Consider the following 16002-nt stretch of genomic DNA (forward strand, 5'->3'; position numbering starts at 1 on the left):
GCTTCTGTTTTGCAGGATTTATTTTTAGCAATTTTTGATTCATTATTTATTTTGAATTTAGCAATTTTATGTAGATGTCCAAAAATCAGGGCACTAAGGGGCTTTCTCTTTGTATCTACTGTAATAAATAGCACTTCATAATGTTCCCTACTGCACTTCAATGTAGTACTGTTTCAAAGAGCACTACATTAAAGCACACTATGGAATCTAAGGGTTTACACGAACCAATTAATGCACAACACATTAGAGTGCATTAGAAATCACCGCCGTAGTGTGCATTACTGCTCCATGTAGACAAGCCCTTAAATACAAGTAACCATTTCCAGAGTTTTTCCAGTGTTTATTTAATAAGCACCGATTTCATTTTTTTTAAGTTGGTAGTGTTTTATTGGTATTATCAGTTAAAACTTAAAACCAGAAGCCCTGCTGTTAATGTAAAGTATTTTTAACTGAATTCTAGCTCAAATCATCCGACATCTTGCTCTCACTCAAGTCAAGCTTAACTTTGGATGGAAGCAAGATTGGGCCCTAAGACTTTAAAAGCCGCAGAGCAGAATGACCACAGCACAACTAAGATTAAATCATTCTAGTTCTTGTGTCAGTAGTAAAATAAAACTTGTAATGGATAGATAAGATAGTGTGAGTGTCTGATTTTCTCAGGGCATTGATTATAAGGACAGAGTGGCAAAAATGGAGGAAAATATAAGACATTTTGAACTTTGGTGTTCACCTCTATTTTTAAGGCATCAGAATTAATGAATTCCTTGCCCAGCTAAATTCTAATATGGCATAACAATCTACCTCACTCCTGATTTACCAGTTATGAGGCTAACATAACTCCTTTTTAATGGATTTTAGAGGGCTTGTCAAAATTAAATTGATAACAACAAAAACTGAAGGGTAGATTTGACCCTGCATCTGAATTCTGCTTGGCTTAGGGAGGTGAGTGTAATGGAGGAAGGGCTTTGGATAGCCAGTTCCAGCTCCTTGATCCCGTGGGCCAGTTTACAGTGGTCTAAGCAGTGGTGAGCTGGAGCTGGTTCGCACCAGTTCGCTAGAACCGGTTGTTAAATTTAGAAGCCCTTTTAGAACCGGTTGTTCCGCGAGGGACAACCAGCTCTAAAAAGGTTTCTAAATTTAACCAGCCAAAAATGGCGCCTTAGGCACCGATTCCGTGGGTGTTCCAGCCCTGGAGCACCCAAGGGGAAAACTTGGTGGGTGCAGAGCACCCACGAGCAGCTCCCTGCCCTCAGCTCACCTGCACTCCACCTCCACCTCCTCACCTGAACGCACCACCCAGCTCTGCTTCGCCGCCCCCCCCAGGCTTCCTGCGAATCAGCTGTTCGGATGGGAAGCTGGGGCGGGCTGAGAAGCAGGTGGCGGCTTCGCACTCAGGCCCAGGGAGGCAGAGGTGAGCTGGGGCAGGGGGGCGTGAGGAGGGCCACCCATGTCACAGCAGGTAACTGGGGGATGGGGGGGGGGAGAGGGCGCAGGGGAACCACTCCCCGCCCCAGCTCACCTCTGCCCCCCTTGGCCTGAGCGGGAAGCCGCCGCCTGCTTCTCAGCCCTCCCTGGCTTCCCGCCGAACAGCTGATTTGCGGGATGCCGGGGGTGGGGGGAATGGAGAAGCAGAACGGGGCGGCGCGTTCAGGGGCGGAGGCAGAGTGGAGGTGAGCTGGGGCTGGGCTCAGGGCGGGGAGCTGCCAGTGGGTGCTCTGCACCCACCAAATTTTCCCCATGGGTGCTCCAGCCCCAGAGCACCCATGGAGTCGGCGCCTAAGGTGCCACTTTTGATGTGATCAGTGGGGGGAGCGGCCGCTCCCCCTGCTCCCTACCCAGCTACGCTCCCCCGCCCCTAGGAGCCAGAGGGACCTGCTGGATGCTTCCTGGGAGCTGCTCCAGGTAAGCACTGCCGGGACTCCCAACCTGGCCCCCTGCAGGTCCCTCTGGCTCTTAGGGGTGGGGTGGGCACCCACTACGGTGGCCCACAAGACCCTCCTGCCTGGTTCTGGGGGCAGTCAGGGGGATGGGGCAGGGATCCTGGGGGAGGCGTCAAGGAACGCTGGGGGTTGGATGGGGCAGGAGTCCCGGGGGGCGGGGGTGGGCAACGACCCCCTCGTGGGGTGAGGAGGGAACCAGTTGTTAAGATTTTGGCAGCTCATCACTAGGTCTAAGCCGCTGGTTGAATTAGAGCAGTTTCAAGGCTGCTCTAACTTATACCACTGGCCTCTGGCCCCTAAGAGAACTCATTGGAATTTCTTGTGCAAGACAGTGACTGCTCACCATTGGGAGTAAGGCCCAGTGTTTCCCAGAGACTGGCTAAGTGACTTGCGCAAGGACACAGTGAGGCAGTGGCAGAGCGAGGAGGAGAACCTATGACCTCTGAGGTTCTTCCCTAGCCATTCATCTACACGCCTCTCAGTGGGAGGATTCTTATGGGCTAAATGTAGATAGCAGATAGGAGGATAAATGGGTGGCCTAGTAGAGGGAAGAACGGAAAATTTCGGTGTTCAGTGCTTTGTGTTAATGTCAATATTTATACACTGTGCTTTATGCAGGTGAAGGAACTGTTCAAATCCATGAGCGTTCCCTATTGTTCACTTGAACTAGACAAGACAGGTAAGGCTCTTTTGCAGTTGAGTTTCTTGTATGCTAATAAATATACTCACAGTCTGTGAGCACCACAGTCTTTCTTAATATTTCCTGTGACTACTTCCTCGTTGGCTGTATCTGCAAACAATGAGACTGCAGTTCTTCCTTGTAGTCTGAAGATAAAAATTTTTTTGCGTCTCTTCCTCATGGAGAGCATAGATATTCTTGTAAAACAGGTGAAACGTTTCCTCACCTGCCTCCTCAGAACAACTATTGAGAGTAACCTCTGCCTGACCTGTTAAAACTACAGTACCAAATGGAAGAACAATGAGGAGTCCTTATGGCACCTTAGAGACTAACAAATTTATTTGGGCATAAGCTTTTGTTGTCTAGAACCCACTTCATCAGATGCATGGAGTGGAAAATACAAGAGCAGATATAAATACATGAAAAGATGTGAGTTGCCTTACCAAGTGTGAGATTGATCTAGCGACTGTACCAAATGGGATTCACTGCTGTTATGTTTCATTCTGCTATAGCTATGGCTGGGATATGCATGATGGTATCTGAAAATGATAGTGATGCTTCTTTCATCCTATACTGCTTTTATTTAATGTTTTAGCCCCTATGAGAGAAGGTGAGATTGTAGTGAAGTTGCTTTTATACGTACGATGCTTCTCAAACACATTAAACACAAGTAGCTAAATTGAGAGGTGAGGCTAGTGAGACTGTAAGTTCATGTAACATACGCCTTCATCCATACCTATAGGGCTTGCTTCTGATCTCACTTACGACATTACAGTAATGTAACTCCTCTGTCTTCAATGGGTCATTCCTGGCTTACACTGATCTCAGTGAGAGGCATAGAAAGTCCCTTGTGTGTACATTATACCCATTTAGATTATCTTTGACTGACCAACTTGCTCACTTTGGCACAGCCAACGATTGAACCCTGGCTGTGAAGGCAAACGTGGCTCTAAACCACCTTCATGTTTCCTCTGATCTCAGCAGGGCCAGGGGTTGGGTAATCCCCTGACACAGACTATCCACAGGACTGCTTTAATTTTTATGGTAATTTGGGCTACAATGGTCCTTTGGCCAGGGATCAGTGCAGGGTCACCCAAGCCAGCCCTGATACATCTCTTGCAATGGGGTTGAGGGGTGGCAGAAGCCACTTGCATAAAGCCAGCATAGCTGCCCTCTGCAAGATCACAAAGAGAAATTGTTGGGGCAAAGATCTAGTCTTATGATTTATCCCTACTCATCACCCTGCAAAAGAGCCTTATGCACATTACCTTTGAATTTGGCCCACTGAACCTGAGTCTGTTGAACTGTAAACTAATGTAACTCATATTGCTGAGGGTCTAGGTGATAGGAGTAAAGCAACTGGCACATCATTGTTAAAACGAGGCATTTGTTTTTAAGTTGTCTCTTCCAGATTGTTAGAGTAGTAATGACAGCTAATTTTTCAATCAAATTCATTCTTGTGTAAAGGTTCTCTTGCTGGTGCACGCCAATGTCAATCAGCAGAAAGTTTCTGCTTTGTGATATGGAGAGCAAATTCTTACTTAAATCAACAAAGACCTTCGTCTTGAAGTGCAGTTCTTAGATCTGCATGGCGAGTACTTTAAGGGTTTACACCTACCACACTTTCTTACGTAAGCAACAGTTGCTTTTTTTCCCTTACAGCACTAGAAGTTACACAAACATTAGTCTGAAGTTCTCAGGTGGGGCCTTAGAGTAAATGAGAATCAGGCCCTCCATTTTACTCTTGCACTTACTATTGAATTTTGTTTGGCTTTTTAATGCTGCAAAGAGTTTCTTAGTTTTTTTATAGTATCAGATTGTTAATGGACCCTGTGCAGGGGGCACAAGGGCTGGGGTCAAAGCTCTTTGTGCTTTTCTCCCCTTATCCTGCTCCACTGAGCTATCACAGGATGCTTTTTTCCACAAAGGGGGCAGGCCCGGGGGTAGAGTCTGTGCGCGGGCCAGCAGGTGAGCCCAGACGTGAGGAGAGCACACACTGCATCCATTTCAGGGGTGGCAGAGCTGCAGTGTGCACTTCCTGGAAACCCTAGAAAGAATTCCTCCTGGGCTACCATTGCAGCATAGTCCCTCCTTACACATTCAGTGCAGGGTTGTGCCTTTAAGACACAATCCATCTCATAGTGTTGTTAACATTAATGTATATTTAGTGACGGGGGAGTTTCATATTTTCTTTAATGTTACAGTGTGCCAGATGTAGTCCAATATCGTGGTCCAACCAGCTTTTGGTGGGTTTTCCTAATGTTATGGGCCATATATTCACCTGGTGTAAATTAGCACAGGTCCACTGAAGTTAGGGTGACCAGACAGCAAATGTGAAAAATCAGGATAGGGGTTGGGGTGGGGGATAATAGGAGCCTATATAAGAAAAAGACCCAAAAATCTGGATTGTCCCTATTAAATCATGACATCTGGTCACCCTCACTGAAGTCATAACTTCATTAGAGTGATGCTAATTTACACCAACTATGAGAGTGGCCCTAAATGCCCTCTGTCTCAGAGAAGGATCTAAATGTGCTAGATGTGAGATCCAAGACCTGCTTGTGGATGTTAAACTAGCATATTCCTCAGGGTATCTGAGGGAAAATATAGATTCACCAACTCTCTGCATTATTGTAATTACCATTAATGGAAGAGATCCTACTGAGTGTTTGCCAGAACAAACAGGATAGCTTCTTTGCTTTGTCATTCATCTCTGGCTGTTTGCCCAGTGCAACAAGGGAGTGGCCAAGAAGCTATGAATTCATGACTAAGTTCTCCTGGTAGATACTTGGGGTGACTAGAGTTATTTGTGTACAATTTGCCTTCTCCAACCAACATATTTTTATCTCATTTCAGAGGATAGTTTTACATGAACATTCTTGAAGCTGTTTAAATTTGTTATAGGAATACAACATAAGGTTCATTTGTTTAAGGTCCATAGAACTCTGACTTTTTGTAGGGTTTTTTTTATATTTTTTTAGCAGAAGGGATGTTCTCCCTCAATACAAATCCTGGGAGGTATTCAAAAACTGTGTCTCAGTATTCCTCAGCATGTATTGGGGTAGGCTGCTGTCCTGTCCCCTCCGCTCAGGAAGGATTAAACACCACACTCGGCGTCTGTTCAGTCCCTTTCCTTAGGGCACCATTTATTGTTTGCACTGACAATCTTTAGCAAACCCCAAAATCAAACAGTTCAACATAAATCCAGCAGCCACCCTTCCCACAACCCGAGGACTTTCTTGCCAGAGCCTCTCTGCACCTGGCAGCACCTGGTGCTGTGCTGGGAGTGCTGTCTCACCCTCTGTCCTGAAGTGGTTTCCATCATATAGAGGGTTTACCATTTGGTTCAGTGGCTCTCAGCATCCTCACTATACAAATTGTTCCAGTGCCCCTGCCAGGCAACTCTTCCCCAGTCTTCCTGTGGACCAGAAGCTGCCAAAGTTACTGACCCTCTAAGCTGCATATAACAATCTTCAGAAGTTCAAGAGCTAGGGCACAGCTGCCAGGGCCTGGGGCTTATGCCCTGCTGGAGGCACCTGCCGGGCACAAGGCTTCAGCCCAGCTCTTGTTGAAGCCCCGGCAGGTGCACCCCATGGGGCTGAAGCCCCACTGGGCAAAAGGCCCTACTCCACCACCCTGCTGTAAGGCCCGGTCACCCTTCCTCTTCCCGCTGCTGAGTCTGGTAGGTGGAGAATGGGGGAGGCATCGTGCGGTCCTCCAAGAGCCACACTTTAACTGTAAAAGAGCCTCATGCGGCTCGTGAACCACAGTTTGGCCACCCCTACTATAGACTGTCTTCTTGGGAGTCCCCCTGCCACATGAGCCAACCTGCTGCCTGGAGTGTTCCCTTTGAGTAGAGCTCTTTCAGCCTTGATTGGAATCGGGTGCTCATCAGGCAATTACCTGACTCCTTCCTTCCCAGGGGCGGGGCAGGAAGAGGTGTGGCAGGGGCGAGAAGTTGGGTGGGGCCTTGGGGGAAGGTTTGCAGTGGGAGCAGGGCCTGGGGTAGAGCGGGGGTTGAGCGCTCCCAGGGAAATTAGAAAGTTGGTGTCTCAGGTGAGTATTATCCCTAAGTTACGGAGTAGGAAATGGAAATAATAAAGTTAAAGGCTAATTTTCAGTAAGTTGGTCTGTCTGTATTTGAGTGCACAGTTGCATTTCTCCTTTGTGTGCTCACTACCAGATATGTATGCACATATCCAGGACAGGTGTGTATCTATCCATGTGCATGTGCAAATGAGAATTTGCACTGTGTATCCTGTAGTAAGCAGAAGTATGCGCACAACTAAATACACACAAGTGCGTGCTGACCAACTTACTGAAAATCAGGCCCGACATGACTTGACCAAAGTTACATGGAGATTCAGGAGCAGAGCAGGTCATAGAACCTGTCATGTGTGCAAACCTTGCCTCTTCTCCTCATTCAGTGCTGTGCCAGATCATAAATCATCAGGCTTGGAGAATGTTAGTTGTTGTTTTCTACTAATTTGTTATACAAACCTCTCTGAACATAAGTGGGTAGATTTTTTTTTTCACATTGATAAAGTACTCCACAGAACTGGCTTTCAATCAGTCACATTATCTGTGTCTTTAGTTGGGCATTCTAAGATTTCACATATAACGTGCCGCATGTAATAATTTTGGCATTTGAGTTCTATGAAGTCAAAAATTTCTGTCGTATTTAGGGTTATCATACATCTGGGTTTTCCCGGACATGACCTCTTTTTTGGTAGTCTGCTCTCCATCTGGGAGGATTTTTCAAATAAGAGGAAATGTCTGGGGGGTAGTGGAGCAGATGCCGCAGCTCAGAAAGGGCGGTCTATGTGCTTCGATCAGTCCCTCTCCTGCATCCGCAGCTGCTGGATCCCTCCCACCCCACCCCGGCCTGCCAGGTAAGCGGAGCTGCCAAGTGCCTCTCAGTCATGCCGCCTGCCATGCTGCGGCGCCTTTGAGCCTGGCCAGGAGGGTGACCGGGCCAGGCTGAGGCTCCCTGCCCTGGGTATGGGGAAAAGCCTGCAAGCACTGACTGACGTGCTGGTGCCATGTCGCGGGCCTGCCACTGTGACAGGGAGTGTGACATTGACCCCCGCCTTGAGTGTGAGGCCACAGGTACTCCCTCCAGCACCCCCAAATATCTCTCTTAGGGAAACCCCACCTCCTAAATACCCCTCCAGCACCCCCAACTTAACCTCCCCTCTTACTCTTCCCTCCCCCCCCCCCCCCCCGCTTGGCAGTGTCCTCTATTTGGGAACTTGAAATATGGTAACCCTAGTCATGGTAACAGATGCAATTGAAGGCAGAGTTCTGAAGAAACTAACCAAAAGAGAACCATCCTGAACTTTTAATAAATTTTCATAAGATATTAGCATGAAAAACTAATGGTTGATGAGGGATTTTTTTCTGGAGAGCTGAGAGTGAAAAATATTGGTAGTTATTTTCTTTAGAACTGTTAAAAACTTAACCACAGAAAATCTAATTTCCCTATTTTTTTCTAAATACATTGTAAAACTGGCAGGAACCCTAGCCAATCAGTTTATTGGATTTCAGCAGACTAAAATATAGCAAGTCATTCTACCTTTGCATGTGACTCATCATTGCCTTAGGAAACAGGTTGCATTGAAGTGTAATCCAGTTCATGGGGAAGTGAGTGATCTTTCTTGAGAAACAGAAAGCCACACCCCTCTGTTATTTCACTTCACATAGTAGCCTTCATAAAGGAAGACTTGAGACTGTATTCTTTTGTACTTTATTTCACAGAGGATGGGCAGAAGCTGCAAGACGCACTGTATGAACTAACCATGGAAACTTCAGTACCAATTGTATTTGTGCAACAGAAGCAAATAGGAGATTATGACAAAATTTTAAAGGTAGGAAAAGAAACAACATGAGCAGACTTTTATAACTTTTTAGGTTTGAAGGTAAGAATCAGTACAGATGCAGCCTTCCTTTTAACAGTATGTAGTTCGGGGGGTTGTTTCAGCCTCGAGTCACAGTCACTCTTTTCCCATATTACTGAATGGGAAGCAGGTCCTGGCAAGATCCCAGCTAAATCAGAGCAGTGCTCTGAAGGGGGGCTGGGAAGGGGGAGAGGGGAAGGATCTTGATATGGAAAAAGTTGAGAACTACTGATGTAGTAAAGACTCTAAACAGTTTCGTAACTTGTGTAATGCAAAGTAAAACATTCTTTTTTTAAAATTTTCAAAGCATGACTTACAAAGTATCGTCTCCTCTCCAGATACACTATAAGTAAGTTTTGTAGTCTCTTCTTATGATGTGTCCTTCATCAAGGTATCTTTTCTCACTAATTATGTTTGATAGTTATCTGGTAGTTATTTTGTGATGGCTGTCTATTCTCAGACAGGGCTGTTGCCATCAGGCAAACAAAAGGATGTGTTTTGGGGAGGAAGAGAGGTGGAGAGAAACACCACACTTTCTTTTTAAACTTATTTCTATAAACTTGAACAATATGAATGGTATTTCACAGAGTACAATAAATGCTTCCTTCCTAAGCTCTTCTAACAGAAATAGAACTTGAACCTAGCCATAGGGCAAAGGCCATGTTGCAAAAGGGGAACCGAATCCAAAGTTTTAGATGCAATATTCTTTTTTCTGTGGGTTTTGTGTGTGTGGTTACATGTTCCCAGCTACTGATGTCTCTGATGCTTTCAGGGTTTTGTTTCCATTTTTAAAAAGCAGTCTGTGATTAATGCTTCTGATTTAGCTTTCTACAGCCAAGTCTATACTACTGACTTTTGCTAATATAGCTGTGTTGGTCAGGGGTGTGGATGAGGTGTGATCTGTGACTTAAAGAGCTGTGCTGGAAAAAGCCCCTCATGTAGATGGTATAGCTTTCATGATATAGCTTATTTCGCTTGGGGTGACTGGAATAATAAAAGTGCAGCTTTGCCAGTATAAGCTGTGTCCACCCAAAGAGCACTTTGCTAGTATAGCTATTCTGGCAAAGCCTTCAGAGTGCAGACCTGGTCTAAATAATGAGATGTTGCATGTGGAATTTCAGTGAGGTTGACATGTGCTGGGGCTAGGAGGTTGAAAAATCTAGCTTAAAATCAGAAGCTACTGTGAACCTTCGCTATGGAAGCATCATCCTCCTTCCTTAATGCACTACACATGATATGTGTTTGGTGTGAGAGTCACAGTACATCATATATGGTAGAATATTGACTCTTTGGAAGATATGATATACTCATTGAATGAAACTCCAAATAGAGAGAAGTTTGTAGTGATTTCAGTGCGGCTTTAGGGCATAAGGATGCTTTTGCTAATTTATCGTATGTGTGATTTGTGATATAAATAACAGCACCATAATTTGTTGAGATGTTGTTTGCTTAGTGTGGGTTTTTTTCGGGGGGCGGAGAGATGGGTGGAGTATTGCCCGGTTTGTTCATTCTTTACTTCCTGATTTTGTTCTATGAATTAGCATTTTCTTAATACGTTCCTTTATCTGACGCATTTGTTCTCTTCATGTACTTTCACACCTTGATCCATGGGGATAATAACCTCGCAGTGCAGTGCAAACAGCTAAATCAACAAAAATGTGCTTGGCATGTAATTATAATAGATGCTTGAAGGGGTCTTAAAATGTAGTCAGCTCAATGAAGTGAGTTAAAGGTATTTTCAAGTGCTTTTCTTGTTCCCTGAATCCCCCTGCCAATTTTTTTGGGGGGGGGGTTTGCAATCAAATTTTCCTGTGTTCGTTCTTTTTTGTTTTTCAATGATTTTCTCTCCTTGCTGTCTGAAAGAAACAGAACAACAAAAGAAGACAGCAACAGACAGTGAGCTACGTCTTCTCCTTTCTTTCCACTCCACCCCGATCCAAACATGGCTCTCAATGCCTTTGTGCTGAAGAGGGATTTGTGCACTTTCCCCTGCTTTGGACACTGCAGAGGCTTCTCTGCTCAGTCTGGGGGTCCATGCAGACGTATACAATGGGATAGGACAGGGGTGGCTAACCTGAGCCTGAGAAGGAGCCAGAATTTACCCATGTACATTGCCAAAGAGCCACAGTAATAGATCAGCAGCCGCCCCATCGGCTCCACAGGTGTCCTACTACCCCCCAGCACTTCCTGCCCACCGGCAGCCACTCCCCCTCCTCTCTGTGCCTCTCGATCAGCTGTTTGGTGGCATTCAGAAGGCTGGGGGGGCAGAGGGGGAGTGAGGGCATAGCAGGCTCACGGGAGGGGGAGAGGGTGGGAAGGGGTGGAGTGGGGGCAGGGCCTGTGGCAGCGCCAGGGGTTGAGCAGTGAGCACCCCCCGGCACATTGGAAAGTTGATGCCTGTAGCTCCAGTCCTGGAGTTGGTGCCTATACAAGGAGCCACATATTAACTTCTGAAGAGCCACCTGTGGCTCCGGAGCCACAGGTTAGCCACCCCTGGGATAGGAGGATGCCTGTCATTCCCCCTCCAACCTTGCAGAATTTATCTGGAGAAAGTAATTCAGCCCCAGCCTGGCTGTGTTACCTCTTCCGTGGAGGTCCATATTCTGAAATGAAGTTTCAGAATTACAAGATGCAAATTTTCTGAAAACATTTTTTTTTTTAGTTTCAAACATTTTTTTTCTGTGGGAATGTCTGTCGAAATAATACATTTTTTCTAAATGCTTTGGTTTCAACAAAAATTCTGTCAAAAGTTTTGATGAAAAATTTCCTTCCAGCTTCCTTCCACTAGCTGACAAGCTCTCAGAGAGCTGTGTGGTTTCAAAGGTGGCTGTGTCCCTTTAACATACAGAGATGTTTATTTAGTATGGAAAGTCATTTGGAGCTATGCCCATGGACACCAGCTGAGGATCTGGTCCTTGCTCACTAGAGGACTTATCTTGTGCCGTTGGGGTCAATGGAAGTTTTGCCTGCAACATCAAGTATCAGGCCTCGTGGGAAAAATCCTTCATTGGGATTTTGACTGAGTAAAAAATGAAGTGGGGCCCCACACATTTAATACAATGGCTGATTTTGGACAGAGGGATATGAAGATTAATGGAATGTGCTTTATAGACTACAACTGTCCAAATGCATGACTATTAGAGCAGAATAACAACAGCTAATCCACAAAAAGAGATCAGAGGCAAATTCATCTCTGGTGCAACTCCATTGACTTCATTTGACTTTCTTTCATTTGGGCTTATGATTCTGGAATGAAAGCTAAAACTATTATGTAAGACATCAGGGAAAGCCACATGCAAAAAACATTAAGTATAGTTTTGTTTTCTAAGAGGGACTAGTTTATGTAAAGTGGTAAATGAAGTTTGTTTAAAAACTTTAGGGGATGTTTTCAGGGAATATGGCATTGCTGAATTTTCCTGCTCAGACATGCTGTGGAAAAAACAATTCTAGAAAAGGGTGGCGGTTGGTGGGGGAATAATTATTTAAAAAACCCCAACAGATTATAGACCTGTTGCATTCACTCTGTGTCAGCATATTATATAGTATGAACAGGGACTAGGGCTGATTTAATACAGTACATTGAACTGTTCAGACCAAACCTGCACAAAAGCAGCAGGTTCATATTTTTGTGTCTATACAGGAAGCTGAGCTATTGGGGTAAGGATTACAAAGATACAACTCTAAGAAGCTAATGGGGAGCAGTGTTTGCAAACTCCAGAAACACCCATATCCCCCTCCCCCAGCAACTGTTTCTCATTGGAAGTATTCATTTTGTCATTGATTCAGATTTGAGAGCTATGGATAATACTTTTCTTTGAATAAATTTGTCTCTTTGTTTTCTTCTTTCAGGCACATAAGGAAGGAAAGATTCAAAAACTACTTGAAACAAAGGGACATGATTACATGCAGGATTCCTATGACTATGATCTAATTGTCATTGGAGGGGGTTCTGGAGGTCTGGCTGCTTCCAAGGTATGGGTGACAAAATGCAAATGTATGAGCCACTGATAATTGAGCAGAATACATCCTGAACATTTCAGGTCTGAATATCTCTAATATTGTAGAGGCATCAAATTAATTCTTGTTCTTTTGTGGATCTTTGGGTGCTAGTCCCAGTGGCATGGTATCCTCATTTAAAGAGACAGTTGCTCTGAAGATGAAAAGTATGAAAATGTAACAAAGTGAATATAAAATAAAACTTGACCTTTTCCTCCCACCTCCCTTCAAGAGATATTGTTAGAAAACACTGGGAAAATATCTCAAGAGGTTTTCTTAGCATTTGGATTAAATTGCTGAGAGTATGTTAAAAACTATCCTGAAATTATTATAAACAAGTTTTTATTTTTGTCTGAGATTAATATCCACCTGGGAATCTTTGTGTGTATGTACATATGTACGTACATACACGCGCCTGCGCGCACATTTTTTAAAAAAAATTTGGGATCAGTCATTTTATTTTTAATGGAAGAAGTTGTATAACTTCAAAGTTTCATAAAATGAAATCCTGGCCTCACTGAAGTCAGTGGGAGTTTTGCTTAACTAGCTGTGAGCCCTTCATATGATGGAATATAATTAATAACGCATGAGCCAGTTGTGGTCATTCAAGATATCAGGTTTACTAGTTTGAAAAACAAATGCCATTCTTGACATCTACAGATCGTGGGCTAAATTCTGTATTCATGTATACCAGCACGACCACACTGAAATGCAGGGGATGTGCAGAGATGTAACTGAGGGCAGAATTTGGTGCCAGGTGCCTTTATGCTGTTATGGGACATGTCAGATCAATGCAGTAGAAACACATTGTTAAAGGGAGAACCAGATAAATAACGTTTGTTAGAAGGATTTTAAAACAAATGGAATGTTGAGAAATTATTTAAGCAATATGACTGGCTGAAGTGGAGAGCATCAGTTCTTTAGTAGTGCCCTCAACCTACCAAGTGGAACTGTATCACTTGTAGAAATCTATATGCCCGTTTCCCCCCCCCTCTTTTCCGTCTTGAGCATGCAGATTAATCCTGAAGATTAATGACCGTCTGGCCATGCCCTTGCAACTCAATTATTATTACATAATTAAAAATGACATTGATTTTCAGCAGTGTATGATGCTATCATGTAGTATGGATAGAAGTTCTAATATTTCTATATTTGTGTTTAATTTGCTCTCTAGGAGGCTGCCAAGTATGGCAAGAAAGTGATGGTGCTGGACTACGTTACTCCTACTCCTCAGGGAACTAGATGGGGTAAATTTCTGATGACTACAGTCATGTTGTTATAAAGGGGCATTTCTTATAAAACTCAGATTCTATTTTAGGACAGAGCACATTCATACATAAAACATTTTGTTTCCCTCTTAGGTCTTGGAGGGACATGTGTAAATGTGGGTTGTATACCTAAAAAACTGATGCACCAGGCAGCTTTGCTAGGACAAGCCTTACAAGATTCACGCAAGTTTGGATGGCAGTTTGAGGAGAAAGGTATAGAAATTTAAAAATATATATATATCTTTTAATTTTCATGTACCTCATTCAGAACTCTATCCTGCAAGGTGCTGAGCACTTCAGGACCTCTGCCGCAAAGCAATTCAGATTGTGCTAGCCTTAAGAACATAAGTGGTACCATTGAGTTCAGTGGGATGACACACATGGTTAAGTGCATTGCAGGATCAGGACTGGAGTACTCGGCATCAGGTCCTCAGTGGTGTAGTGTGCATTTTTATAGCCCATTGGTTCCTTCCAGCGTTTAATATCATGAACCCTACATGTCCATATATGTGGGTCTGGATTTGGTGGAGGCATGGTCCTCTAAGTGGGAATATGTAGAGGCAATTCTCAAAGAGACGTAACCTGTTCATGTTTTAACAGACACCTGCTCACAGTTGTCAACAGAATAATACTGATACTGAGATAAAGCTATAAGCTTCAAGGGTTAAAAAAATAGGAAATGACAAGATCTTGAATGGCTTGGTCGGAGCCCACTGATAACAAAATGCTTGCCTGCCACTGTTGTTGCAGCCATGTGGTAAGCACTGTAGGTCAGACTACCTTATTCCAGCTTTTTGCTGCTGTAACTCATTAGATTTCAGGGGGTACACGAGGGTGAAACAGGAGCAACACAGTGGTGAATCGGGCCCTGTGTGACTACTGTGATGTGAGAATCCCGTTGGAAGGCTGGGGAAAATGAGGAATAGACAGGTTAAAAATTGGACATCTTTTTGTTTCAACAGTCAAACACAGCTGGGAGACTATGACAGAAGCTGTTCAGAATTATATTGGCTCTCTCAACTGGGGCTACAGGGTGTCTTTGAGAGAGAAGGAGGTCACGTACGAGAATGCTTACGGAGAATTTGTTGGGCCACACACAATTAAGGTATCAAATAGCAATGTGTCCTCTATCTCTTCTTTACTCTTTTTGGACAAAGATGCTTTTCTGACACCAACAATCTTCTTGTTGGTAAGAGTGTGAAATACAAACTATGTCCTGTTGCTTTGCATATAGGCAACAAATAACAAAGGAAAAGAGAAATTTTACACAGCGGAGAAATTTCTGATTGCCACCGGTGAAAGGCCGCGCTACCTGGGTGTCCCTGGAGACAAGGAATACTGCATTAGCAGGTAAACATAGGCTGGAATGCAGAATAATCCACTATGCCTATTTTAAAATGGTCTCTTACGGCATGAGTTCTGCAAGAACATCAGACCTAGCATACATCACGAGGCTGTGAGCACTTAGCTATGAGACATGTTTCATGCAATCCTTTAGTAGCACTACTTCAGGGTGACAGCAGCAGTAATTGAGAATGCCATAAATGAGAATACCAGAATGCCCAGAATTTGCATTAATTCATCAGGCCTATCTCCATGCCTGTTGCACTCATTTCCTCCCTATTCACCTGCGACCGGTTCAGTGCAGCTGTGGTGGTTTGTTCAAGTTGAGAAGCACTGTGCACTTTGAGGAAGCCTCTCTGCACAAGTGCTGAGGAAATCCTGAGTCTGAAAGCATTTCCACTTCCACAAGTCAGCAGTCTGTATAAACACATGCAGTGAGCTGAAGTACTGTTGACCAAAGAAATACTAGAGTTTTTGTTGTGAAACCACATGAAATTTGCCTGTCTTGTCTTGTTACAACTTTGAAACTCAATCCAGGTTCCCAAAGAAGTTCATAAAATTTCATGAATCTTATGGGTAAACGCGAACTGATTTATGACTCCATGCAAGCCATACAAAACTTGTGGCTTTGCAAGTTTTTAACACATATCCAGGTGAAATGCAGTGGTTTCAACTGAGTTTAACTTTTAGGTTCTTTGGAGCATGGAACCGAAGGCAAAAATTATGGGCATGTAAACCTATATGAGTCAAAACAAATAAAAGGTTGAAATAAACTCCAGTGAATGGAAACAGCCAAATTTCACACTTCTCTACTAACAGGAAGTGGTGAAAGTGGACATATGTTATATATAAATTAACACACAAAAAACTGTTAAAAG

At 44.0% G+C, this 16002-nt stretch overlaps 1 protein-coding gene across 6 annotated transcripts in view; it reads left to right on the forward strand.

Moving 5' to 3' along the window:
- TXNRD1 (thioredoxin reductase 1) overlaps nucleotides 1-16002 on the forward strand; it is a 49035-nt gene that overhangs the window by 11725 nt on the left and 21308 nt on the right. For 4 of the 6 annotated variants that reach the window (XM_073323914.1, XM_073323953.1, XM_073323925.1 and 1 more), the window contains 7 exons: nucleotides 2559-2619; nucleotides 8377-8486; nucleotides 12366-12488; nucleotides 13687-13759; nucleotides 13874-13993; nucleotides 14743-14885; nucleotides 15015-15130. In XM_073323914.1, the coding sequence (XP_073180015.1) occupies nucleotides 2559-2619; nucleotides 8377-8486; nucleotides 12366-12488; nucleotides 13687-13759; nucleotides 13874-13993; nucleotides 14743-14885; nucleotides 15015-15130 (746 nt within the window). The remainder of the gene's footprint in view (nucleotides 1-2558; nucleotides 2620-8376; nucleotides 8487-12365; nucleotides 12489-13686; nucleotides 13760-13873; nucleotides 13994-14742; nucleotides 14886-15014; nucleotides 15131-16002) is intronic. The other 2 variants (XM_073323933.1, XM_073323963.1) reach the window with 2 other exon arrangements.

The sequence above is a fragment of the Lepidochelys kempii genome, chromosome 1 (assembly GCF_965140265.1).
Source record: "Lepidochelys kempii isolate rLepKem1 chromosome 1, rLepKem1.hap2, whole genome shotgun sequence".
NCBI lineage: Eukaryota > Metazoa > Chordata > Testudines > Cheloniidae > Lepidochelys > Lepidochelys kempii.